This window comes from Mercenaria mercenaria, chromosome 18 (genome assembly GCF_021730395.1).
Source record: "Mercenaria mercenaria strain notata chromosome 18, MADL_Memer_1, whole genome shotgun sequence".
NCBI classification, from domain to species: domain Eukaryota; kingdom Metazoa; phylum Mollusca; class Bivalvia; order Venerida; family Veneridae; genus Mercenaria; species Mercenaria mercenaria.
In genome coordinates, this window is record NC_069378.1 from 53,021,796 (window position 1) to 53,049,329 (window position 27,534).

Below are 27,534 nucleotides of genomic sequence, written 5' to 3' on the forward strand. Positions count from 1 at the left end.
AAAGACTTGTCTAGACAATCAATATATATATTATTATTCTCAGGAATATCAACATTCAGTGTTTCTGTATCGGATGCGGATGCATTATCCGCGATTAACAAATTGTTATAATATGTAGCAAATTCATCTAAGTTTATATCATCATTACAAGAATTTTTGTTTCTGTAACAATTAACTTTCTTCAAAACGACCTAGGCGATTTTCTACTCATTTCAGATAGCTTACGTTTTTCATCTGAAAAATATGCTTTCTTGGTTTTACGCTTTACATTTACGAATAATCTTCTACTTTCTAAAAACTTAAGTCTATTAAACTCTGAATAATTTGATTTAAGTGTACGTTTGTCTTGCATAAATTGACGTTTTGCATTTCTACAGTCACTATTAAACCATGGATTTCTATTTTTCTGGGTACTATCATTTTTTACAGTAATAACTTTACCAAACATCTGAAACGAACACTCGTTAATAGCATTTGTAAAAGATACAATATTATCACTAATTTCACCTCTATCTTCCATAATATTTTCTGTCAAGTCATTAAAAATGTTTCTTTTTGATTCAAGCAGATCTAATAAATCACCTTTTGCATTTGGGTCCCATTTTAATTTTGTTATTGTTTGTGCATATTCTTTTTGTATGCGTTTATTTTCACAAAGCAAATTAAATGATATAGGGCAATGATCTGAAAATTCGTTCAAATCCCGCACACTCGTATCAGAAATAATTTTAAAATTGTCCGCACTAGTGATCAAATAGTCAACAACACTTGCGCCATGTCTACCCCTACAAACACAATGATACGTGTATTTCCCTGTCTCTAATCTACCGTTTGTTAAGAATAAGTCATTCTCCTTACACAACGTTAAGAGTTTTCTGCCGTAAGCATTTATCATTTTATCATTTGATTTACGACTCGGAATATTGTAACTATCAAATTGTGGAGTATTTACGAATCTTGATAGGTTAATATCTGTAACGAAATCCGGCGATTCGCCGGTACGGCTATTCAAATCGCCACAAATAAATACTTCGCCTAACTGTTTATATGACTGGATATCTTCCGATAACTGCTCAAAAAAGTCAAATTGGAAAAGACAAGAACTATTGCTGGTATAAACACACGAGTCCTCCGGCGGAATATAGCACACTGCAAAATATAAGCTCTTTTCACCGAGTTAATCTTATACCACAATATACCCCTACGGTCATGTTTCACCAGCTCAATCAATCCACACAATGTATTTTTATAGTAAACTATAATTCCTCCACTATTACGCTTGGCATTTTTATTGGTTTTAGGTCTTGGACAATTAAGACGCTCAAATCCTTTTAAATTGATATTTGTCAATTGTGTACACCAAGTTTCAGTGAAAATTAACAGATCATACTCCTGTATTAAATTAAGAAAATCTCCATCATCAAGTTTTTGGCAAGACCTTGTATATTCCATAGGAGGACTGAAACAGTTTTTTGTTCGCTGCTGGCCTACACACTGACTGCCTCTGTTGCAGTCTGCTCATTTGCCATCTGCTGGTGTGCCGTATTATGGAATTTTCTGCCCCTAATTAAGAGTTTGTCATAGGATATAATAGCATCATATCCGTCTGCACGGGCCTTTTTCAAGTCAGGAATTAACTGCCTGCGCTTCTCCTGAATCGCCCTTGGGTATTGGTCGCTGACCCGGTAATCGTTGTCCTTGAGCCTTTCAAACGCGGCCTGTTTTACAGCTACTTTATCTGGCGTGTATAAAAAATTAGGCACGATTGGACGGACTTTCCCGGCGGTGTACTTCCCAATGCGATGCACACGGGGGAGTTTTATCGAATCGACGTCATCCATCGCGAGGGTGTCACGGCAAAGGGTCAAGACCTTTCCTCTGCAATCCTCCGATTTCCGGCCTTCTATGGACTTCTCCTCCGCAAAACCGAAAAACAAAAGATTGTCCCTCATTGACCTAGCCTGTACGTCTGTCAATTCCTCGCAGAGTTTACAATTTTCAGCTTTTAAAGCACTATAGTCCTGAAACATTGCATCTTGTTTGGATTTATGATCTCTCAAAATTTTATCTATTTTTTTCTGTTTGTTTTCCAATTCATCACAAACTTGTGAGTCAGAGTTTCTGCTAGTCTTGATTTCTACTAATTTTCATTCTTGTTCATGCATTTTAGACTCCATAAAGGTCATTCTTGTGTCTAATGAGGTAACTTTATCGTTAATTCTATTCACTTGCTGCTCTATAAGGTCCAGCTTGTTCAATCGTTTGTTCATTTGTTCGAGTTTATCTAACACCATTTGGTTATAACTGGGTGGGTTTGGTAAATTTGCTTGAATCTGCGATTGCACTGGTGAGGATCTCTGACTGAGATTATACTGAGGTGGGGTGGTGTAGTGCTGGGGGGGGGGGGGGGTCTGCGCTGCAGGGTCCCCGGGGAGATACTGTCCCCCTGGTAGGGGGCATGTTGGTTCATATAGTTCGGTTGTAAGGTAGGACTACACCCCAGTAGCTGTTGATAATAACCATTTTGCTGATTATTTTGGATAGCTGTATTTTCGCTCATCGCAAATCTTTTATCTGGGTGATCATCGCTCACATTATTAGGTGACGCTTCAGATTTTGTACGTTTCTGAGCTTTCGATGTTTTAGAGTTCTTTTTTGCACTTTTATTTTTCATTTATAACAAACAGTTTGTTGACATACCATTTTGTATCGGTTATAGTCCAATATTATATCCAAAACATGTTTTTATATCCATATATTTAGTAATTTTCGCATTTATTTTTCACAATTCAAAAGTTTCAACCACTTGCCTTCAAACAAATATACTATTTAAACAAAATACTAACACATATATATTATCAATGACACATATTTTGTTTTACAAATATTTGATTTTTAGGTCCGAGGCAGTGATCAAACCACCCACAACCTCCAGTTTCCTCCATACATCTTTAAGATCAATTTTAAAGCTTTTCATATTCAAAATTATTTCCTAATATACCAATACTTGGTACCAATGGGGCTGTGTCCAGAGACTCTGGATTACATTTTCATCACGGAGTTATGAAATCGTGTTTTCCTAGTTTTACGTTTTGGTTTCCGTTCAGCTGTAGGACTATATATACAGTCCTGACAAGATATCACATTTTAACCAAGACTTATGACTTTTTTCCAAAAGAATTGAAAACCTTTTGTGTATTGAATTGTAAGTTCAAATTGACCTTTTGTTGATAATCTGAATGTCATCCTTATTGTTAGATATTCATTCCTACTTTGCGATGCATGGCTCTTTAGCTGTGTTTAGGGTGCTCTGTGCTTCCGGGAAATATACCCTTACCTTTTATTTTGCATAATATATTTGTTTTTGTATTTTGCCGAGTTAAGGAGTGCAAAAGCAGGGGAAAAGCTATAACAAACAAGGAGATTCTCATGAGTCTGTTGGTGAACAGTTTTATACGATCTTCCGGGTCATACATAAACAAAATATGGAACCAGTTTTAAGAAAGTCAGAAATTCCAAGAATTATGAAAACATTTTATCATTTATTGCATTGAAACGTTTATTTTTCAACCAACTTGCAATTAATGCATACTCTCCTGATATGCACCTGCCTTTACATTCCATGTGTTTACGCGTGTCTGACTAAAAAGTAAGTTTCAAAGTCGTGATTTAATCCCTGATAATAATAACCAAATTTTTCAAAAATAAGATTCCGGTATTCAAGTGCAAGTGAATCGAGAACGTTTGCAGGTCATATCAAAATCTCATGCTTAATCTTTAGAAATATGTTTCTGTTTACTTATTTTTAATGTGCATCTTTGTGTGTAATGCCAATCATAAACATAAACTTTCTGTTCTGCGGAAGGTACATGCATTCGCCAGACATTACATCAATCTAAAATTAGCCCGCCCGCTTAGCTCAATAGGTAAGAGCGTTGGTCTACGGATCTCGGGGTCGCGAGTTCGATCCTCGGGCGGGGCGTATGTTCTCCGTGACGACTTGATAAACGACATTGTGTCTGATATCATTAGTCCTCCACCTCTGATTCATGTGGGGAAGTTGGCAGTTACTTGCGGAGAACAGGTTTGTACTGGTACAAAATCCAGGAACACTGGTTAGGTTAACTGCCCGCCGTTACATGACTGAAATACTGTTGAAAAACGGCGTTAAACCCAAAACAAACAAACAAATCAATTTAAAATTAGTAATAGAGGCATAAATGAAAGGAACACCCGACTAGCAAGTATTTTCGTACTTTCCTTGTTTGAGTCTGCACTATTTTGCATTATCGTAACCTGTATTTACATTTCGAAAGTAAACATACCTGATTTAATACTGGAATTCCAAATCTGTTTGCCGAAAATATAAGGTAAGAGTGATGCGATGAAAACGAAGGAGTAATCACAGACTTAATCTACGTGGAATTATATTACAAACAATTTATTTGAAATGGTTAACGGAGCTGGACATTTTCTACAATGTACATTGATTCTGAAGTGTATAATTATTGGACTACTCAAGATTGTATGTCTGTATAGAGGTGAGTCTTACAATTTACAATTACACGCTTGTTTGACAGCTTACTAAAATATTTCGATGTTTCTTTTTTGTCTTTGTTGGGTTAAGGGTCATACCAATACATATATGGCGACTTTTCCAGACTTTGTTGGTGGAAAAAACCCTAGTAGTCTCTCCAGGTATTACGTAAGCTAAGAGCTGGTACCTAGTTAGAATCCCGTAAATCTGTTAGATAACTTAATCACATGAAGAATTCTACATCCATGACAGGTTTTGAACCAACATTGGTGAGGGGAAAGCGATACAAAGTCAGAGACCTTAAAAATACTATGTAATATTTCATTCCATTTTCATTTTGTTAAAAATGAACTCTGTACCATTATTAAGCTGAAAAAACTTCTGAAGAAGGATGAATTAAGCTTATATAAATACTAGTATTCATTAGGCTTAGTGATTTTGTTGTGCAAAAAGTTACGGTACTGTGTCTAAAGTCGTTTTTATTTTCCAGTCAATTGTACCAATGCAAGGGAAGTAAACTTAGATATAGATACCTCTGCTTGTAAGTACTTGCTTAAGGCAAAGGTTGTAATTATTTGCAGATCACAAGTTTAAAAATATGAAAATTTTAGTTATTGATATAAACAAAACTTCCATAAATTTCGCATTTGTAAAAACGTTTTTGGTATTTGAATAAAGAAATATTTTTTTTAACTTAATTTAATGTCTTTTATCTATCTTTGAAAATTTATGCTCTATTGCTAAATAATGAAAGGAAAATCTTGCTAGCTAGTTGAATATTCTTTGTATTTTCCCAATGGAATTCTACACTATAATGCCTTAGCGTAACCTGTATTTACATTTTTGCAAATCAATATTTGAAAGTAAATATAGCTGATTCAATACTGGAATCCCAAACCTATTTTTCGAAAATACAAGATAAGAGTAATCCGAATAATCACAGACCATATCAAAGTGGAACTATATTATAGACATTTTATCTGAAATGGGTAACGGAGCTAGACATTTTCTACAATGTACATTGACTCTCAAGTGTATAATTATTGGATTACTCAAGATTGTATGTCTGTATAGAGGTGAGTCTAACAATATCACGCTTGTTTGACAGCTTACTAAAATATTTAGATGTTTCGTTTTTGTTTCTGTTGGGTTAAGAGTATCGACCTTCCGTAAGACCGTTGAATAGCGTTCTTACACGAAGAATTCTACACCCAAGACAGGTTGGAACTCACATTGGTGAGGGGAAAGTGATTCAAAGTAAGTGACCTTAAAATACTGTGATAGTTTTTTTCCATTTTCAGCTTGTTACAAGTGAACTCTGTACCATTAATAAGCTGACAAAAACATCTGAAGCAGTTTTTAAAGGATGAATTAAGCAAATATATCCTTAGGCTTAATGTGTTTGTTGTGCAAAAAAGTACTAAAGGAATGAATGTCATATTTTTTTTTTTGTTTTACACACTTGTAAAACCCGAAACCTCGTACACATATCTACGATAACGGCCGAAACTCAAAACCGAAGTACACATAGCCGATAACGGCCGATCGTAGATATGTGTACGAGGTTTCGGGTTTTACAAGTGTGTAAAACAAAAAAAAATGACATTTATTACTTTTGTTTCTTTTTATAGTATAAAAACTGTTTTATTCTTACAAATTATTTCAAATCTCTGTACTGGCAGTATAAATAAAAAGTGAAAAAGGTAGTCCAACATCAGGAACAGCACAAAAGTTATCCGAATAAATTTGTTTTACACACTTGTACAAAGATCCTGTTAGGCAATCAACTTGAAGGAAACGGTCCAAAAAAGAAACAAGATAATGTGTCTAAAGTCGTTTTTATTTTCCAGTCAATTGTACAAATGCAAGGGAAGTAAACTTAGATATAGATACCTCTGCTTGTAAGTACTTGCTTAAGGCAAAGGTTGTAATTATTTGCAGATCACATGTTTGAAAAATATGAAAATTTTAGTTATTGATATAAACAAAACTTTCATAAATTTCACATCTTTAAAAACGTTTTTGGTTATTTGAAGGACTTAGAAATCAATTTTCTAGACTTAATTTTATGTACTTCTATCTTTGAAAATTTTAGGCTCTATCTCTAAATAATGAAAGGAAACTTTTGCTAGAGAAAGTTTAATTTACTTTTTATTTTCTCTGCATTTTCGGTGTGGAATTCTACGCTATAATGCCTTATCGTAACCTGTTTTTACATTTTGAAAGTAAATATAGCTGATTCAATACTGGAATCCAAATTCTATTTCTCGAAAATACAAGGTAAAAGTTATGCGCATAATCGCAGACCTTATCTTCTATATTACAAACAATTTATCCGAAATGGGTAACGTAGCTAGACATTTTCTACAATGTACATTGATTTTGAAGTGTATTATTATTGGTCTACTCAAGATTGTATGTCTGTATAGGGGTGAGTCTTAAAATTACACGATTGTTTGACAGATACCTTAAGATTGTTTTGTTGGGTTAAGATTCAAAACTTTGTTGGTGGAGGAATAGCATAGTAGCCTCTCCAGGTATTAGGGAATCGATCCTACCGACTTTCGTCGCGAAGCGATATATCGAATAAGATATCGAATTAAAAAAGCGTCTCACCGGAAAGTGCACAGAGCGTTTAAGTTCCGATTTTTTTTGGAAGAATACGCTTTTTACTCGTTCCTAATAAGTGTCCACATAACTTGTCAAAACCGCAACATCTTGCACATGAGTACAAATATGTGCAATGTTGTTTTTATTCCAATATATAGCTTCAAATTGATAGGGAGTCGATGCTACGCGATGCGACAAAAATCTGGATCTAACCCTCCACTAGTACGGTAACGTGCGATATATCGAATGAGATATTTACTATCGAATTAAAAGATATGTCCTTCCCAATTCTTTTCAAATGTTATGAGAGAAGTTGAAGTCGGATCGATTACCGATTGAGGCAGTGCCTTATTTCATATTAAAATAAGCTAAGAGCGGGTACCTAAGTAGAAACATCGACCTACCGTAAGTCAGCTGGATGATAGCTTCCTCACACCCAAGATAGGTTTCAGACACACATTAGTGAGGGGCAAGTGATTCAAAGTCAGCGACCTTTACGACTTGGCAACTATTTGATTTATTTTGATTTATTTTGGACTTCTTATTAGTGTTTAACGGCCATATGCTTGTTTATGATTTTCATTTTTAATTGTGAAACATTGTGTGCGAAGATCTGAAATGAAAAGTCCAAAAAGGCTGATTACCTTTTCAATTTACCGCTAAAACTAAAGGCATAGGATTTAAATTTTGTCGTAAGACATAACTCTTATCTGTTTAAATTAGGTAGCAGACACCCTAGCTATTTAGCTTTCGATTTAGATTAGTGTAGACTAAACTTCCTTGTTACCAGGGTTAATTCAAATTTGTTAAACCTTAGTAATTTATTGTAGTTCGTGTAAGTTAATGTCTTAACTGTTACAATCTTAAGTTCGTTTATCTCTGTTCCTTTGACTACAAGTTTTATCCGGGGTTGAAGTACATGACCCTCTAGAGGTATTTTATATTGAAAGATGAAGTAAAATACGGATATTTAACACTTTTCAGTTTATTTCGGTTTCACTGTTATCAGTAGAAATCTGCGTAGTTGATAATTTTATTAGTATGGACGCTAGCTTTCTAAAATAAGCTTAAAATGTATATCTCGCGGGGCTCGTGTGTCCATGGTAGCGCCTTTGCTCTGTCTTTTAAAGAACTGTGTATGATAACGGGTTTTTCGACGGCTTCAGTGCCATTCTGTTAATAACCAACATGAAATGTTAGGGTAAAAATATTAGCAGAATACTAAACACTTTACAGGATACCCTATTTATCTTAACATTTAAAGTAACAATGACATCAGAGATGTTTAAAATATCTTATATGTTGCTTTTCATCGTATTTTGTTTCGATAAGATTAAATGAAATTACTTAAAATTATTTAGTCACGGTGTATACACATATCGGATCCCTCTCTGTGGAAAATGTGATATGGGATCCTTCTCTGTTCGCGCACAGGACACTCTCGTCAGTCAGCTCGGAAAATCAAATATTTTGTCCTAAACACATTTTTGTGCATAAAAACATATGGCCCACGGAATGAGGTAGCTATATACCATTGCTTTTTTATCGTTACATTTGTTTTATCAGTTCACACAAGTCCAAACGGAGATGTAATGTAGACGGAGGGTACTGGCTTGGATGAACATCGTGCAATGTTTATGAAACTTAAATACGACTTTCTTAAATATAGCAAATAGCTGCACCTTAGATGTGAAGTCGTTGATCCCATCTTACTTGTAAACACACTTTATGTGGATATTTTCATCATGTTTCCTTAAAAACGCCCTACTTTCGATTTAGTTGATGCACGGGATCCCTCTCAGTCGGTGCAATTTTGCCTCACAGGATCCCTCTTGACTCTCTGCACCCGCACGGGAACCCTCTTCGACAAAATTTTCTATCGGCACCGACACTCTCAACTTCAGTGTTAGAATTTTGAGATGGTATTCTTATTGAAAACAACATCTGTTTCTAAGGGTATAGATCATGGTGTTTTTACTTCCCTTAACGTATATGCTTTTAAATTGAAAATAAATCAGCAATTTCATATATCATTCATATTTAAATTTTATTATCTAATTTACTGATACCTACGGAAGAGCATTAGTGCCAGGTGTATGTCATTTATTAACTCGGAATTTCTAGTTACTAACTCGAAATTTCGAGTTATTAAGTTGAACTTTCGAGTTACTAAGTTGAAATTCCGAGTTACTTATCTCAAAATTTCGAGTTATTAAGTCGAAATTTCGAGTTACTATGTTGAGATTTCGAGTTACTAAGTCGAAATTTCCAGTTACTATCTTGAAATTTCGAGTTACTAACTACAGTTGTTTACGTTGATGTATAGGTCCTGACCAAGATTAGGTACCTGGTGTAGTCATTGGGTAGCCCTACAGGGTCATATGGCAGCGTTCAAACAATGTTTCTTTATTTATTGATTATGTTGGGTGTAACGTCGCACTGACACAGGCGACTTTCAGCTTTTATGTTGGAGGAAGACCTTAGGTACTTAAACCATGCTTAAGTCTGGAAGGTTTCCGACCTAGTTTTAGTCCATATGTCAATGAAATATAGACATACCTAAATGAAATTGTAATTATGAGTCTAACCAAGATTGGGTACCTTGACAAACCTTGATTTTGAGGAGAGGTCAAAGAAGGTCACCGGGAAGTATTCAAACTTAGAATATTTCACTATTTTAACCATGTCTGGAAGGTTTTCGACCTAGTTCGAGCCCCTAACACACGAATATATTATACATGTAAATGAGGGCATATATCCTGGATACAGTTTGAAATCTGGAGTAGCTTTAGATGCTATAGTAGGTCATACATTAATGTATTGTAGTATATGTTCAAGTCCCTACATGTTCGGTACAATATATGGATGTGTATATACATGATTCAACTTTGAAAAGACAAAAGTCGTCCATTACATTTTTGGCCTTTGACTGACGGACGGACGTTCAAACTTTGCTGATAAAAGGGCAAGATAGTAACTCGAAAATCGAAATTTCGAATTAATGAAAAAAAAACGCACCTGGCACTAATGCTCTTCCATAGATATCTTAGTGATACACAAATAACTTTTAAACGCGAATTTGTATAATTTGATTTGATACAAAGAGGGGCCATTCATGCATAGCTAGTCTGAAAAGGTTCAGCGATACATCTGTACTTATCATAACAAACCCCCGTCCGCCCGGGCACACAAGTTTCTATCGAAAACATCGGTACATACACTGACGCCTGACTTTCATATCGGATGCGTGGCGTAATTGAATGTGTCGTGGCATTAACTTTTTTCATTTAGTTCAGTATTGTCAATCTCATTCAGACTACTGAAAAAATAGTGAAGTTACATTACATTATATGCGTATGTAATAAAAAGGTTATCATCTTTGCATCGGTAAATATGCACTCGATCGTTCTTTAGCGGAAGAATATTGCGCTCCTAAAGTCGTACTATCTATTTCCGCTGCAAAACTTGTGCATAGCTATAACCTATAATTATTGTTTTGCTTTTAAATACGAACACCATTTCATAACTCTAACACTGAAGTTAAATTGAGAGGGCACCTGTGCCGATAGAAAAATAATTGTATCCGAGAGGTTTCCCGTGCCGTGTGTGGAGAGTCAAGAGAGATCCTGTGAGGCAAAATTGAGCCGACTGAGAGGGATCCCGTGCATTAATTACTTCTGGTTAGCAAACCGCAAAAACTAGTTCCTGCTTTTCTCGAAGGTCGCAGAAATAAAAAAAGCGCAGAAATAAACTAGGCCCATTTTAGGACAAAACTGCAGATTTTTTGTCCACAGAATTAACCCGCTATACGGTTCTAGTCTTCCTGAAGGAGCAAATTAGATAAACTGTAACTAAGGGACTAGATCTCCATTTAAAAGGTTCCGAGTATTCGGACAGTGCTATACTTGTTTCGTAACAGATATGCCGTATTTCAAAATTGTGCTAGTGGGAAAGTAATTCCCTTCTGATAAGTACAAGTTGTTTAATTTTTATTGGCTTTTGTGGTATAAGGTAAACAACCAGCTAGGGATGAATTAATTGACAAAAGTAACAGAGTCATGTCTCGCCTAAATTACCTTTTGAAATAGTTTCTAGTTTTCATTTGATAATAATTATTCTAACACAAATAAAATATATAGCGAAATCGCCTATACATGAATCTACGATAAAATATGGTTGACTGTTTACCCCATACGATTGTGACATAAGAATTTCTACCTCTTTTTCTGATAATTTAAAATCACTGTGTTTTTTATAAATAAAATAAGTGTTGTTCGTAAATTTACAAAGTTCATTTTATTCGTAAATTAACGAAGTTCATTGTTGAATTTCAAATCACTGTGTTTTTTCATTGATTCAATTTAAATCACTGTTTTTTTTTTTTTAGAAATTAAATAAGTATTGTTCGTAAAGGGGGGGGGGGGGGGGGGGGGGGGGGGGGGGGGTCCCAGTTAGGTGTCTGCGCAAAATGTTTTTTGATTTTCTTTATATTTTATGACAGTATACCTACATGTATTAATTTTCATTCACAAGTGTTACTGTTATCAGTTTTGACTTACTTTTATAGAAATTCACATTTAAAGTGGGTGGGGTAATTTGACATGTAACCAGCCAGGAACACAATCTCCGCCGCTTTTTTAGAAATGGTTCAAACTTTTTAACTGGAACTTTCGTGATAAAATAACTATGCAATGGATATTTACACACATTTACACATTTACACCCCCCCCACACCCCCCCCCATACCCCTTTACACAATTTCATTATATTCGTAAAAGAAATTAGTGTTGTTCGTTAAGGACGGGATATGATAAGGAACAAAAATGGCCCCCACTAAATATGCATGTAAAACAACACCATTCCATTGGTAATTAACTATATTTTTCAAAATCCACCAAGATATAATGACCAGACGTCGGTAATGAACCAAAAATAATTGATTATTACATCTATCTAAGACTTCCGCTGAAAAGATATTTGATCATTTAGAATGGGGGTATAGAAAACTATTTTGCAATATATTTTAGTTTATATTGCTGAACCCTATAAATTGTATGTCGTCACAATACACAGTGATCCAACTTCTTTTGTATTCTAAGACAGAATGATCGTGCAAAAACAAGGGAGATAACTCTTTCATGTAAGGACGACCGAAAACTCTTTTAAGAAATAAGATTTTTTTTTTTATACATCTACGTTGGCTTATTCTCTAACTATTATGTCTGTTTCGTTTTATTTCGTATCAAGAAAATTTCTAAAACTAAAATTCAAAACTTTCATTTCATTTACGTTACCATACAACATAGAAACAGTTTTGCATTTTTTGGATTCATAGTAATTTAGCGAGTTATTTCACATACTTGATGAAATATTAACTTTTTAAAATAAAAAATTTTGCTTCTATATCTCCTTACATATTTAGTGTTTCTTTGTTGTTGTTTTTTTTTTGTTTCGTATACGGAATGTTCTTCTTGTTGTGTGACATTCGTATAAAACAAAACCTTCGTCGAATAAATCAAGAGGCATGACTTTGTCTTACAAGTTTCAATTTTTTCATATTATCGGTGATTTTTATTTAAATATGTAATGAAGTATCTTCATTAAGTAAGTTGAAAAAACGACAGTGTTCATTTTACTTGAATAAATAATATACGAGTTGAATATTACTAAATCCTTACCACATAATTCAAACACGTACCCGCAGAAATTTCGCCGGAACCGAGTTAGATCGGTATTACAACTATGGAAGCATATCTATGTAGTTTATTCAACTTAATTTAATCAAAAACCTTTCCTTTGACACGAAACTATAATATCGATATGAGAAGCACGAAATATACATTAGCGTATGTAAGATCATTACGGAAGGAATGACATGAAAGGCACGTGCAGTTTCCCGCCAAAATGCGCTTATATATGTAACGTAAAATGCTTCCGATTTCCTGCAAAAGATTTTTGGTTATAGATGAAAGAAATTTTTTTGATTTTACTCCATTATGTTATATTCCAATTACAATTGTTGCATTTATATTATATATTGTGTTTATATCAAAATCAGTTTACAAGACGACCTTGGATATACCGATATACCCAAGTAGTAACATTTGTATGCGCACATGAAGACATTTGATTTTATTCTAATGGTATTAAACACTGAATTCATTAGAGCGGTAGGTATATTTACAAAATAACAAAAGGTCATGGTTGCACAATGAGAAGCAGATGCCCCGACTTTCCTCTGGATTACCGCTTTTCCTTTCCTCAGATAGAAATACAGACAGATTTGAGACGAAACGGCTGCAGCGATAAAGAACCAGCATAGTTGCTCAGTACGCACGTGTTAGTCTAAGAAACAGCTATGCACGTGCCCACGTAATTATAGCTAATAAGTGATCTCTATAGTAAGTTTTCAATCATGCCAAGTGATATGTGCGCAGAGGTATTTTTTATACTAATACGTGCGCAGATGTTTAATACTATTACGTGCGCACGTAATGTCATTCTTATTACGTGCGGAAGTAATAGATATTACGTGAGCACGAAGTAATTAATACGTGCGCATGTTTTAGTATGACAAAAACATCCATGTCCCTCTCTGTGATACCTTAACTACATGTATATACATTCCTCCGTTTTTTTTTTCAAATCATTACAGCTATTCTAGAAAAGAGAGAGAGAAAACATAACACCTGCATACGTGCCTTCATTTCAAAAGCGTAAAGCTATTCATTAACAGTGCAGAGAGCCTACCTAGTTTGGGCCCGCTTCGACTCCGGTGGGGCGGGGATGGTATTGGGTTTGATCTCCTGCCCCGTCATACCAAAGACGTGTGAAATATTACCAGTAGCTCCCTTGCTTGGATGCTTGTCATTAAAAGGGAAACTGGTTTCTCTGTTCCTACCCTGATTCATCAGGAATGAAATGTCGAAATTGATTTATATAAGTTGTAGAACTTGCTTCACAAGCTCAATAAGGCCACCGCAGATTTGCGGATCGCAGGATCGCGAGTGCGATCCCCGGGCGAGGTTTTTCTTCTCCGTGGCGATTTGATAAGGGGTATTGTGACTATAATCATTTGTCCTCCATCTCATAATCATGTGGGGAAGTTGACAATTACTTGCGGAGAACAGGTTTTTACTGGCACGGAATCCAGGAACTCTGGTATTATATAAGTTAGTTGTCCGTTACTGTTGAAAAACGGCTTTAAAACGCAAAACAAAACAAATCACAATCAACCTACAATAAATCATTAAAAACAATAATAAAATGACGCGTCTTTCGATATTTTAGATATTCTTTAAACACAAATATATCTTAGCTATTTTGTTTTTAAAATGGTTATAGAATCTATAGGGATTTCAAGCGCGTTACTACCTTTACGCAAATACGCAGCTGCGTAGTGAAAATCTGGCAACCATACACAATTAATTGGCTAGTGTCATGCAACAGAGATGGCTTCATACACTATCATTGCTTACTTCATATTGTGTTTGAAGTACAGTAAACTCCGGTTTTAGCGAACTCATCGGGATAAGCAAGTGCGTTCCCGTTATAACCTGAGTTTGTAATAAAAATAAAGCGAACCTGTTGCTTATAGACATTATTTGTATAGCAAACTGATTTGTATGATTAGTTGATTTAACGTGCATTGAAATTCACCAATTGTCTTTGTAGTTTTATAACAATTTAGATACAGTTTTGCAATTTGTCTCATAATCCTACTATCTGATTGCTTATTTTGTAATAATCCTGACCATGTGAAATATTACAATCATACGCTGTCTAGGAGGAAATTTCTATAACAAGATTATAATACATTGTTAACAATTAATAAAATGTTGGTTGAGAAATCGGAAAAAAATACATTTTCAGGGCTAAAAGCTTCTGAATATGACATTTTGTATAACACTGCAGACATAATTTGTCTCGCATAATATTTACTTTATCTTGAGCTGAGCGCGAAACTATTGTAACGGTATATAAATAAAAAAAATGAGATATAATAGCTTCACGCTCAGCCTTTGGTATCATAGATATATGTTATAATTGTACTTAAGTGTATGAAATTATCAACTATTATTCCATAGAAAATAAAATTCAATAGAAATCCATTCATTACACCTAGTTAAATCTTACGCTATTGACACCGGTACAAGTCATACGATATTACAGTATTTGACAACCAATTCACAGTGAGATAAATATGCTCTTTCTATATAATTGGTGATTTAATATGCGTATTACGTAATTAAATTATATGTATAATATTTCGAAAGACTTTAAAGTACATTTTTAAAAATCATCAAAACAAGATTTCAGTGTAATACTTGGTTTTAGATGTCGTTTAGATAATATTATATCAACAATTCCGCTACGTTTAAATACTTGTTTTATGATTCAATATTGTTGGTACGAAATCTGCCCAATGCTAATGTTAAAGCCTGAAATTTTCATAGTTTCGCACTTCGCCGTTGTGATCTCGCTCTTCGTCTTTCACGCTTCTCTGTCATGGGAAGGCGATACCCGAAGCACGAGATCAAAATGACAAAGCACGAAATGGAGGTGTTTTTTTTTCTCTCGGAATTTTTCGCTTCACCACCGTGATGGTTAGCTTCGCCATCGTGATTTCGCACTTCACGCTTCACAATACGCAAAGTGTTCACAGCGCGAAATCACGATGGCTTCACCATCGCTATCTCGCGCTTTACAGCTCGCCAGAGAAAGAGATGCATGAAGCGCTAAGCGCAATATCACGATGGCAAACTGCAAAATAAAAAGGAGTAAGAAACATTTTGCAGAATACTGTTTTAGTTGAAGAAAAGATAATAATACATTTTGACGAAGTTGACATAATGCAGACGTCGATGACATTCGCCGAAATATTTTTCCTATGCAAGGCATCAGTTTCTTATTTTGTACATTTGTAACAATATCATGAAACTTAGCATGTCTTTGTTGACTAGTATTCAGTTTGGAGTTATGGCAAAATTACTTTTAACAACTCTCGAATATATACTTATACACACATCTCTTGTTATCCAATCATAATGATGTTTTGAAAGTGTGTTACCACCAACCATCTGTTTTGAATACTGCACACATATAACATGGATCAATGAACCACAAATTGCACGTGCAATATTACACACATACCTAGTAAAATAATACATTTTATATAAAAGATTAAGAACGAATAAGGTTTTCGTGCAATGTTTAGCTTCAAATACACACCAAAATGCACTATTTGCGGTTCTCAGATGAAAAAAATATCATGGAGAGGATACCAAGACCCCTACGCATTACCTCTGCGTACTATGAAGAATGCCCTAGCTACGCGCCTGGATTTTATCTTTTATTCATAAAATAAAATATTTCACACCGGAAATGACATGTCAGTGACATTAATTGACTCAACATACATTTATTTATGAAACTTCGTACGGCGATGAAACGGAGTTGTTGAAACAATTCTGAGTTGTTAACTTACTATTTTTCATACGTCATAAAAAAGAAGTATAAAAACACATGTTTATAACTTTATCACAGACATACAGTAAAAGAATAATTGACTAATTATAGAAATAACGCGGTTAAATGGTTTAAAATATTTTAACTCGTGGCTAAAGATATAAAATCTAAATATGGTTTGCAATTATCAAAGAATGGTACTTTCTGTCGTTTTTGCCAGAAAAAGGTTTTACAGGATTTGTTGGGAATCGATCTCGCATACCACTGACACCAGGCATAATATTTCATTTCAGCCGCCGTGCGTACCGATTGCGTCAAAGAGACTTATGTACAAACTACGTCATATTTTTTAGATTAAAAAAAACTATTTACATGTGTCTACTAGTTGCGGTGTGCATGAGTTATCTTTCTTGTCTCTATAACATTTATGTAAACAATAACAATTTTCTTTTTAAACAACTTTAATTACACTTTATTTTTAAACTTGAATATAATCCCGAAATACAGTTCACGTAGATCTAAAACACGTAACTGATCAGTAAAATGTCTAGATCTACTTTCAGTTTCACTTTTGTATTAAACTCGGCTCTAAACATTTAGTTTTCTTATAAAAACAACTTTTAGTTATCAGTTACATGATTAGAACAAAACTCCCGCGTATCTGTTTGATGCTCAGTTGCTTAGAGATGAGCACGTTATCCTGTTACCTTCAAAGAAAAGTGAGTCTAAAAATTGCGAAAAAAGTGGAAATTCAATATGAGCCGGAACGGGTGTCAAGCTGATCTTTTCTGAAAATGTATATTTTAATAACCTTATTTTCTCGGCAAAACTTTAGCTTGACACCAAGTCCGGCTCACAATGAAAATCGAGCATGTAGTGTGTAAATCGCGTGGTAAAACGGTAAAAGTCACGGACTACGACTATTCTAAAGGTCTGGGTCGTACAAATAACTTGGTTTTAAAGTTTTTAAAAGTCATAGTTTTAACGATTTTGATCTTCTTTTTTGTTTTAGACAGTTAAAATTTCAATTATGGAGTTTTCATATTCTAATTATTTAGGGGGCCATTTTGCATTTCTTATCATATCCCGTTCTTTACAAAGTTCATTATATTGGTAAATAAGGTTGAATGTATGAAGAAATGCGTGTTGATGTTTTCTTCGCTAAAACATTTACGAAGAAAATACGCCGTAATTGGGAAAAAAGCACGTAAAGTTTTAAGGTTTGGGCTGAAAAAAAGGAATCTGGATATAGAATCCTCTTTTAAAATACATCAAGTTATATCTATCATGTGTACAATGGTTCAATACAAACGTGGCACAGTATGTAGTGTCAAGGGTTCGAAAGATGACTGACAAGTAATTGGCTCACAGTATGATGGACTCGTAATGAAATCCAATCAAGGAATGTGGTGAAGTTAGACGTTTGTTCAACTTTGAAGTTTTCGAAAAGTACATTTTAACATAAATGAATTCTTTAAAAATGCCACTGGGATTGGTCTAGATGGTATTTTGTACTTTCTTGACGATGACCTGGCTGTTAACTCTGCAATTATTAGTTTAGAGCCAACTAATACAGCTCCAGAACCTCCAGTCTTGCAGCAGCCAAGTAAACGATTCAAGAGCAATTCAGAATCGGACATATAAATAAGGCTAAAAACACAAAACATTGAGAAAATCACTGACAGTAGTACTAAATAGGCCTATGACTTAATAAAAGGTATCTATTGAATTAATGTGACATATCCTGTAGCATAGATAATAATGCTCATTTAGTACAAAGAATATAATTTCAAAAATCAGTATAGTACATGTAACACAAAGTACCATAACAGTCCCTAAAATTTTATAAGCCTGTAGATGATACAATTTTACATCACTTGTGTTCGAACTCCTTATAATGTGTCATTTTTCTCAAAGTCTGAAAACACTCGGAATGCTTATACGGGTGAATTATTTTGATAAATGTAGATCTGTGATAATTAACAAATTCAATGTATTTCAAAACACTGACAGTTCACCTGTGTGCACAAAGTACCGTAAACACTCAAAACGTATATTTTGTGGACAGGTAGGCGTTACCGTACACAGGCCAATAATAAGGCATTCCAATGCATGATTAATTCTTTACACAACGTGTAATTATTAATTGTGCAATTTTTGTATTATTTCATCTTTATCGTATCATGATTACTAATTCCATTGTTTTTATGTTTTAGGCTTTTTATATTACGGAAAAATAAAGAATAACGAACCTACGCCGGGATTGCTAATTTGGTAGCCCTGTATATGTTCTTTCGTTGCCTTACTCTAAAGCAGTTAGTACATAAATATTCCTCGCCTTCGTAACAGTACCTTACTACATCTTCTAGTCTACTTAACATGGATCGCAAGTTTTAGCAATTTTCTTTGGAATGTATTGCTTTATGGCTTCTCCTTGCTCTACCATTGGAATGACTTAAAACACGTACCAGTGTCGGTGCAAAATCATTTTGCTTGGCGATGCTACTAGGGTCACAGATATACGCATAGTATTCTTCTGAAGTGTTGTAGACTGATATAAGTTTACTCTTTAATTTTTTCTACAACAGGATTTTTGTAAACACAGCTACTACTTCCCATTTGAATCAGACGTTACAGCAGGTAAAGACATTTACAAACTAGTTACTTCTTTCCTATTTGGCCATGTTTTGCTCTGGGGAATACGCATGAGAAAATAATATAAGTCCTGTTGCAATGCTCAATATTAATCAAAATCTTGAATCTTAACTCGGTTAAACATCTTGAAGGAACAATAAACGACGTATCTTATCCTATTATCAATTTCAACGCTGTATGAAAGTCGTTCAAGTAATTGAGATAAAACAGTTATAACTTCCGTCTGTGTGCTAGAGATGGTTCTTAAGGCTACGTTTTCAACGACAATGAATATAAAGCAGGTGCAAAGCTGAGCGCATACCACTTATATTTTAACATAATCTCCGTGGGTTAAATACGAGAAATATTAACAGTAACTCTGGTTTTATGTTCTGGCGGACTTCCGGAACAGAGGCGATTGTCAATTCTTTTTAACAAACACTAACATCTTATTTATTCTAAAAGGCGTCTGTGTAACATTAACAAAAGTTTCTACGAAACGTGCATGTACTCTGCACTTTTATATACGATCGGGTATTTATAAAGCAAAAGAAAATGTAGTTTTTAAGTAAAATTTTCATGTTTTTATGTAGAACATACAAATGTATTTTACAGAATACACATTTTACATCATAATTATATTAATCATAATTTAGGAAACTTTGACTTTGACTATAAAGGAGGGGCAGGAAAGTGGGGGACGAAATGACCATTTCTGAAATCGTCAATGTATACGGAATGACCAAAAAGGGGAAATGTTGACATGGGTACCAGCTGACTGTAAATCGTTTACGGCAGATAATTTCGTATCAGACTGGCAGTTATGATGTTTGTAGTCAAAATCTGCCGCAGTGTAACTACCGAGGGGATTCAGGTTTATCACGTAAGCTATTCCACAGGATCCTTGCAACGATTTATACTATCTAACAATACAGCTCAGAGCACCAGCATACCCCTTAAGAAAACATTATCTATTCCATTCGAAAACCTAAGGAAGTTTTCATCCACCAATCAAAATGTACCGTTTTAAGGTAGTTCTGCACGTTTGGATCGAAACTTTTTCTACAATGTAGAATTTAATTAAACTCAGTTTTTTCAAAACTTCAGAATATACCTAGAAAATTCAGCAGATAAAAAGGATAGGGTCGTGCGCTTGGTTTTTTGCTAGACTGATTTGAAAAATTTGGACCTAACGCAATTTTTCATAATGGGATTCTATGGGAAAATAGCAACTTTCATAACATTTTCGCAAATAGAAAAATTTGTACAAGGTAGATTTTAATGAAACTTCTCACAGTCGTAAATAAACATAAGGCCTATAATACAGTGAAATAAAATGTATAGGTCCGTGTGCTTATTTCTGAGATATTTGGCCATGATTAAAGTGAACTGCCTATTTGAAACTAATTTTGAGACATTATTTTGAATTATTTAACGTGTCAGATGTTTTAATATCATATTTTTACTTTAGAAAGTTTAACTTAGAGACTGTTACAAATTGATAAATTTATTCACAGGTTGCCTTCAATTCATAAACTGATTTTCATTTCCGTACGCCGAATCCAGGCTTTATTCTACGTTTTCCGGATAAATGACGTTACACCATCACTTCCGGTTTATCAAACGTGCAGAACTACCTTAACCAACTGTTAAATGCATGCGACCAAACTCCAACGCAGTGATCTCCCTTGCCGCTTCGCTCATTGATCACTGCCAACACAATGTTTTTAGCTAAAACTCAGCTATTAGTGTAAGTGGACTTCTTTTAGTTATATGATTATTTAGTTATATTTTCCCCAATGTTTTCGAAGTTTACACTTCTTTTAGCACAGGCGAATGAAAAAAAATAATGATTCTGAATGAAAATAGGTATTTATTTACACGACCGGTAAGTATCCTGAAACGAAACTGAAAGTAAACAAACGAGTATGTCGACGTTAATCTTTGACGCCGTTCACTATTATAATGCTGTCATCTGACCCAAGCAGAAACAGATGGAGGCTTTTGAATATTTTCCTGCTGGACAAGATATGTTATTGTCAAAAGTTGGGTATGTCATAATGACATATTAATATATAAATTAATTTTTTAACCGATCTGACATCACGTGATGAACCATGATCACGTGAATGTTGCGGTGGCAGTGATCAATGAGCGAAGCGGTAAGGGAGATCACTGCGTTGGAGTTTGGCATGCGACCGGAAATATGGAACAACTTCTCTTACCGCATTTGGTGTGACATTCAGATAAATTTTTCATTTTTATGTTCTTCTTAGAAATTAGATCCATCTTCCCACATATTATATTTGACAATAATTCCCGATTATTGATAATTCATATACTAACACGTTTTATACAAAATATTTAATGAAAAATACATTTGGCATTTTCACTGAAAAAAGATGTACTTCACAGTTACATTACACTACTCACTTAAAAGCATGTAATGAATATTCACTTCCTCAAGAAGGCATCCTTCGTAACTTTTACCCTAAACTCTCAATCATCCGAATTCAAAATATCTATAAAGTCATTCTTTAAAAAGTAAGTGGTATACTTTAGAAATGTACTTGCATATTAAACAATCTGTCACATACATAATCTAACACTTGTATTTAGTTACTGCCATTTAAACACTTTTATAGCATTACGTTTTTTGCTTGATTTACTTCCATTGCTAATGTAAAGATGTTGTTTGGCAAAATTAAAACAAATTGCTTGCGGACCATGCAAACCATCTCCTGGTCCTATTACCACTGAAGCTTCTCTTAAATCTGGCGCCATCTTGTAAATGACGTGCTGTCTGCTGCTACATAGAAAGACTGATCCGAATGGAGTAATGACGATATCCACGGGCTGCTCAAGCTCACGTTGATACATAGATATCATATTCCCATCCATATCTATGCATATTATTTTGTTGGTTTGCCAGTCGGACACGTAGATCACACTCTCATCAGGACTGACTGCAATGTAACGTGGCTTCGCACAGTGTTTAAGTACTTCAGCATCAGGCTTGATCGTTTTATATACTGCACCTGATGGCTGTAGGATATGGAAATTAACAGTCTTATAGAATGAAGCATAAAATTTTCCATTAAGATACTCAATATCTAAACATAGACTCATTAATTTGATGTTTCTTTGTACGGAAATAGTCCCTAAAATTGTAACAATTTGAATGACATATATGTCAGTCAATAATACAGCCACTTCGTCCTTTGACACCGCTGTAAGTCCATATGGTACTGATTCCATGTCCAGTGTCCCCTTTATTACGTTACATACAACATCAACAAGCTTCAATGATACGTTAAAACCATCAGCTAGAACCAGTTCATGGTTCGAAACTAAACTCATCGCTACAATGTAACAGCCTTTTGCATCCCATGCTGCCTTTACATTAATGTCCCGTAAGTAACAATATTCGTCTTTGGACTTCGGATACCTCGCGCCTTCTTTCTGGATATCAAATTTTGAGATTGAAGATGCAATGGCACTGTCGGATTCTTTAGCCATATCATCTTTGTCCATCAAGTTATGATGCTTTGTTGCCTTACTTATTGAATGAATCCTTAAGCAGCAACTACACAGATACTCTTCACAATCATCACAATAACCTATGGCTTCTAATTCTTCACCGGCTGTTTTACAAGGATCGCAACTTTGAACTTGTTTTCTTGGCATTTTATCTTTGTTAAACGGTTCATGGTGTGTTGTAGCTTTGCCCCTTGAATGGCTTCGAAAACACGTACCACAGGGATATTTTCCACAATCGGCACACAATCCCTTGACTTCTAAATGCTCCCCTGCTGGGCTGGAAGGGTCACAACTATACTCGAAAAATTCATCAGAGCTCTTATAGACTGACGATTCCTTACTTCCTTTATAGTTCACAGAACCTTCAGGAGAACTTTTATAAACGGACATGTCAGAACTAATGGAAGATCTTTGTATGGTTCCAACGTTCGTTTTTTCTGCCGTTCACATTATCCGACATCTTCCAAGCGAAAAACACACTAAAACAGATAACCCTAATTCAATTATTTACACAGCTGATGTATTATATGCATTCGTCTTAAGACAAGCATATAGTTTTGTTAAATGTAACTTTACTCCAGCAATACTCGCCTATAACGTTTAAATCCTAATCTTGCTCTTGACATTTGATACTTCATGACAAATATCACAATATTTGATCATATAACATGCCCCGTTGTCTGTTATATTCTATACGACTGACGAAAGATACAAACGAGAAATATGATATACAGATTTTTTGTTCGATTATACACCTGATCATGGAGGACACGTTTGAATTTTGCTGACAGTTTATAAACAAATAAATCGTTGTCAATATGCCAAGTGCTACATTGTATATGGAAATAAAAAATTAAATAGCTCCAATTCAGTTATTTTGAATATACCTATCGTTTAATCAGTTATTGATACGAAATAAACAAATTTTATCTCGAAATTAAAGTTTTCATAAAAAGGTTTTAGTTTACATAAGAGATAAAGTTTATCTGACGTGTATTGTTAAGATTATCTGTCAAAATTTACGGCTGAAGGGTCCTCTTCAGCTATTTTTGTAGGTACTTATATCAAAGACATATAATATTGAAAAGGGATATTTCATATCTTTCTGTACGTAAACATCTAATAGGATAATGTCATAATAATAGCCCTTTTTCTACAATCTCTCATGAAACTGTAACAGAAAAACTTAATACAGAAATATATGATGATGCTTTGAATCTAGATAGTTAACTTATTCATATATTAATGTTGCATGTAATTTCAAATGTTTTTCATCGCTGAACGTGCAGCTAGCAGGTGATATGGAGGTGGAACTCTGGCACAATTGTTACATTATGTATAATTACTTTTAATTTCCTCTTTTTTTCAGGCCACACATTTTCGAACTGGCATTCCGGATTTACATTCGCTAGTTTATGTTTTGAGGTTATAAGTGTATGGTTGGTATGTTCCAGTGAAGATGCAAGACACAGATTACAAAAAGATGATGTCGATGCTGTAGTCGGAACTAATATATTTGGCTGTATGTACATCAATTTTGTCAATTTACACTTAAAGCTTTTTTAAAATCAGTACAATTAGTTAAGGATGTCCCATTCCGTTTGCCTTCCATTTAACATTATTGATAATATAAGAGTTTAGGACCTTAGGACCTGTATTCTGAAATGTGGAATAAAGCGTATGTGTTCAAATTTTACAGCTACATTGTACTAACCCATATGTATGAGTAAATAAATGTAATTTTATCTGTTATTACATTCTTAGTTATAAACCCCATTAAGTAACAAAGAAACCTGAAACGTCAATATTTTTCCATATTAACTTTTAAATTTTAAATCGGGTACGTGACGTCATTTGTAACGTAGATTTAATTTATATCGTCGCGTTTAGAAGTTTTTTAACGGCGAAATTTTCAGTTTTTCAGGTTAAATAACAAATTTATATCATTCATATGATAACTATAAATGTAAAATGTGTATGTAATAAGAAATTCATCGATATGTATCGAAAATGTTCTTTCGCGGAATAATATTGTATATTTCACGATACAACTAAAATACCATGTAACTGCTCACGGCATGTAAGGTAAATTAACAAAATAGACTGTAGCTGATAACGTTTTAGAAAACTAATAATATTTACTCACACGTCGCTTTAAGATATTGCTGTACCAAACTGTATTACAAATATAATTTGTATGAAGTCATGTAAAAGAAAGAAATGTGTAGGAAACATTTTATCCTCAAGCTATATTAAAACGCTTATATTGAAAACATATTTTATTTTCCCAACATATAGTGTTACTTCATCTTAACTTAAGATAAACCTGAACAAAATAAATTTATCTAATTACTCGTAAGAATTCGTAAGAATAGTCAGTAGTTTAGTGGAAGGTTGACAATGTTTTTACTTTTCAATTTCCAGTTATCTTGAAGTGTATAGCTACACTGAATACATATTACAAGGAATTAGAAGAGATAAAAGCAATGTGTTCTTTGTGTACAGTCATGGAAATAGGTTTGGTATGTATCTGTCAGTTTAATCAGGGGCAGCAGTTAGAGTATAGAAATACAGTAAAAATTTCTCACATGCTGTAACGTAGTAGATATGGAAAAGTTCTGTCCTTGCAAAATACTAGAAATATGTGAAAAATGTAAAATATTATCATTGCAAACACGATACGAGGGGCATAGGCAGTCCCACATTAAAATGCATGGACACATTAGGGTTCGGGACATGGTTTCCCGGAAGATGTGAGCTCTTGAATGGCTGTGGTGCATAGTGACTCATGTTTAGAGAAATAATCTTGACCACGAAGCCCTTTCAAATTGTTGATATACAATGTAGTAAGATATGCTTGTGAAAAGCATATGCAGAATACAAAATAGGTATTTTAAAAACTGTATTTACAGGATGTACTGATATGTTGCTGCTACTGTTGTTTTGATGAACCAAGACAAAATTCAACAAAAATAAAGCTGCCAGCGTAAATGAACATCAACTAGATATTCATGCAATTAATAAAAACAACAACAACAACAACGACGATGACGACAACACTAATAGCAACAGCAACATTTATTTAGTATTAAAAGATGTATATAGCCAATACTGAATATAAAACTATAAACAGTTTTAAATATGAAATAATACAGGAATTTAAAACAAGAGAAGAAAACATCCTGATATCCATGTATATATTATTCACGAAGTATTGAAATTTTGCTAAATTATTTCGTACTTATTTACGTTTTCGTCTCGAGTTCAGGTAAACATCTTTCCCTTGACAGTGATTACTGATAAGAACTCACCTTACTTGGGCACAGCAAACACAGTCTCAGAGCCACGCATTTGCAAAGTTGGCCCGCAACAAAAGGAAGCTTTAATGGAAAAATGTTACAGACGGGTTGCTTCAAAAGTCCAACAAGTACATTTTAATTTTATGCAAAATACAGAAAAAAGAGGAGGAATGGGTAGATGGTAGAAAGTGGGTAGGTTAAAGAGGAAATTGGAACAAGGATGACTATTCAAAAGGGAATGCTACGTGCCTTAATCACAGTTACCATGCAAGGTAAACCACAGCAGCACAGGCACTCGTGTACAAAAGGCAAACACACAAATACATGTAACTAACTTACATAGACACACATAAAACATCAATCGGCAGCAAAAAATCTCACATATTTGTATAAAATGTCAGGTTACGAATTAAATATTAAGTTAATTCATTAAGTTGATTACACTTGATTGGCAACTTATGGGTATTGCTAAACTGGTTACCAACAATTTTACTTAAGATAGTTTTATAGTTTATTTCAATGTTCCATCCGGACAAATGGCCCATGAGGACATACAATACATGATACATGGCAAGACATTGTACAACATTTATATGCAATAAAAGTGAAGTCTGATTTTTTAAAAATATATTGTTTCAGAAACAAATATAACAAATAACACAGTAATGTGTATAATAAGATGATTATAATTGTCTTTATTAGCAACGTAATCATGTATTGATTTTATCGAAATGAAACTCGTGTTAAGCATATTACTCAAAACAAATTAAACTGGGATTTTGGGATTCATAAAACACAATATACACTTGTTTAACTGGGCCCAGTTGTTCGAAACTTTAACTGGCTGTTAAACTAACGGCATGTTAAATTTTGATTCAAAATATAAGGCATGATAGGAACCACTAGTAGGATGTTTTAATTTTACTGTAAAGACATTTTAGTGTTCATAATTCTTAAATCATAATAGGTTTGGCGAAGTCTTCTAAAATTTCGAAATGTAATTCTAAAAGTTAATCAACTGTTAGCTTAATCGCCTGTTAAAATTTCGAACAAAGTATACGTCATCTCCAAAAGCTTACCTACTAAAATGAGATATAGAAAAAGGGTATTAATGCAGACACGCAAACAATTTCAAGAGATATACCAGGAAAATCAATAATGTGGTGTTTATAAAGTCATTCGGAAGCTTTCGAGTTTTATATGTAAAAGCTTTGGGTTATATTACTGTTTTCCTTACGGTTAAATGAGTTTACTTCAGATTATTATCGTTGTTATGTTTTATTATAATAAATGAAAAAAAAAAAAACAACAACAACAACAACAACAACAACAACAAAAAAAAACAACATTATGTACAAATTTCAACCAAATCTGAAATCTGAAGTTGTGGAGTATATTTTATTTTGTTTTATCTCTTAAGTTATGCTTTACAAGTGTTATTTGTCA

General features: G+C 34.1%; 3 protein-coding genes across 3 annotated transcripts in view; 2 read left to right on the top strand and 1 right to left on the bottom strand.

Moving 5' to 3' along the window:
• Positions 1–1,487: 1,487 nt before the first annotated feature.
• LOC128550585 (uncharacterized) lies at positions 1,488–2,030 on the bottom strand. Its single transcript, XM_053529857.1, has one exon. It carries the CDS (start codon positions 2,028–2,030, stop codon positions 1,488–1,490), a length of 543 nt encoding a protein of 180 aa, XP_053385832.1.
• A 2,254-nt stretch (positions 2,031–4,284) lies between these two features.
• Positions 4,285–27,534, top strand: part of LOC128546059 (uncharacterized) — a 160,238-nt gene continuing 136,988 nt past the window's right edge. Inside the window, exon 1 of the mRNA XM_053529977.1 lies at positions 4,285–4,541. Within this exon, the coding sequence (XP_053385952.1) occupies positions 4,451–4,541 (91 nt within the window). The 5' untranslated portion in view covers positions 4,285–4,450. The remainder of the gene's footprint in view (positions 4,542–27,534) is intronic.
• On the top strand, positions 5,474–27,375 carry LOC123538547 (uncharacterized). The gene is made up of 4 exons (XM_045322719.2): positions 5,474–5,613; positions 24,159–24,311; positions 25,214–25,311; positions 25,702–27,375. The coding sequence occupies exons 1-4, from the start codon at positions 5,523–5,525 to the stop codon at positions 25,777–25,779; spliced, it is 420 nt and encodes a 139-aa protein (XP_045178654.2). The 5' UTR covers positions 5,474–5,522; the 3' UTR covers positions 25,780–27,375.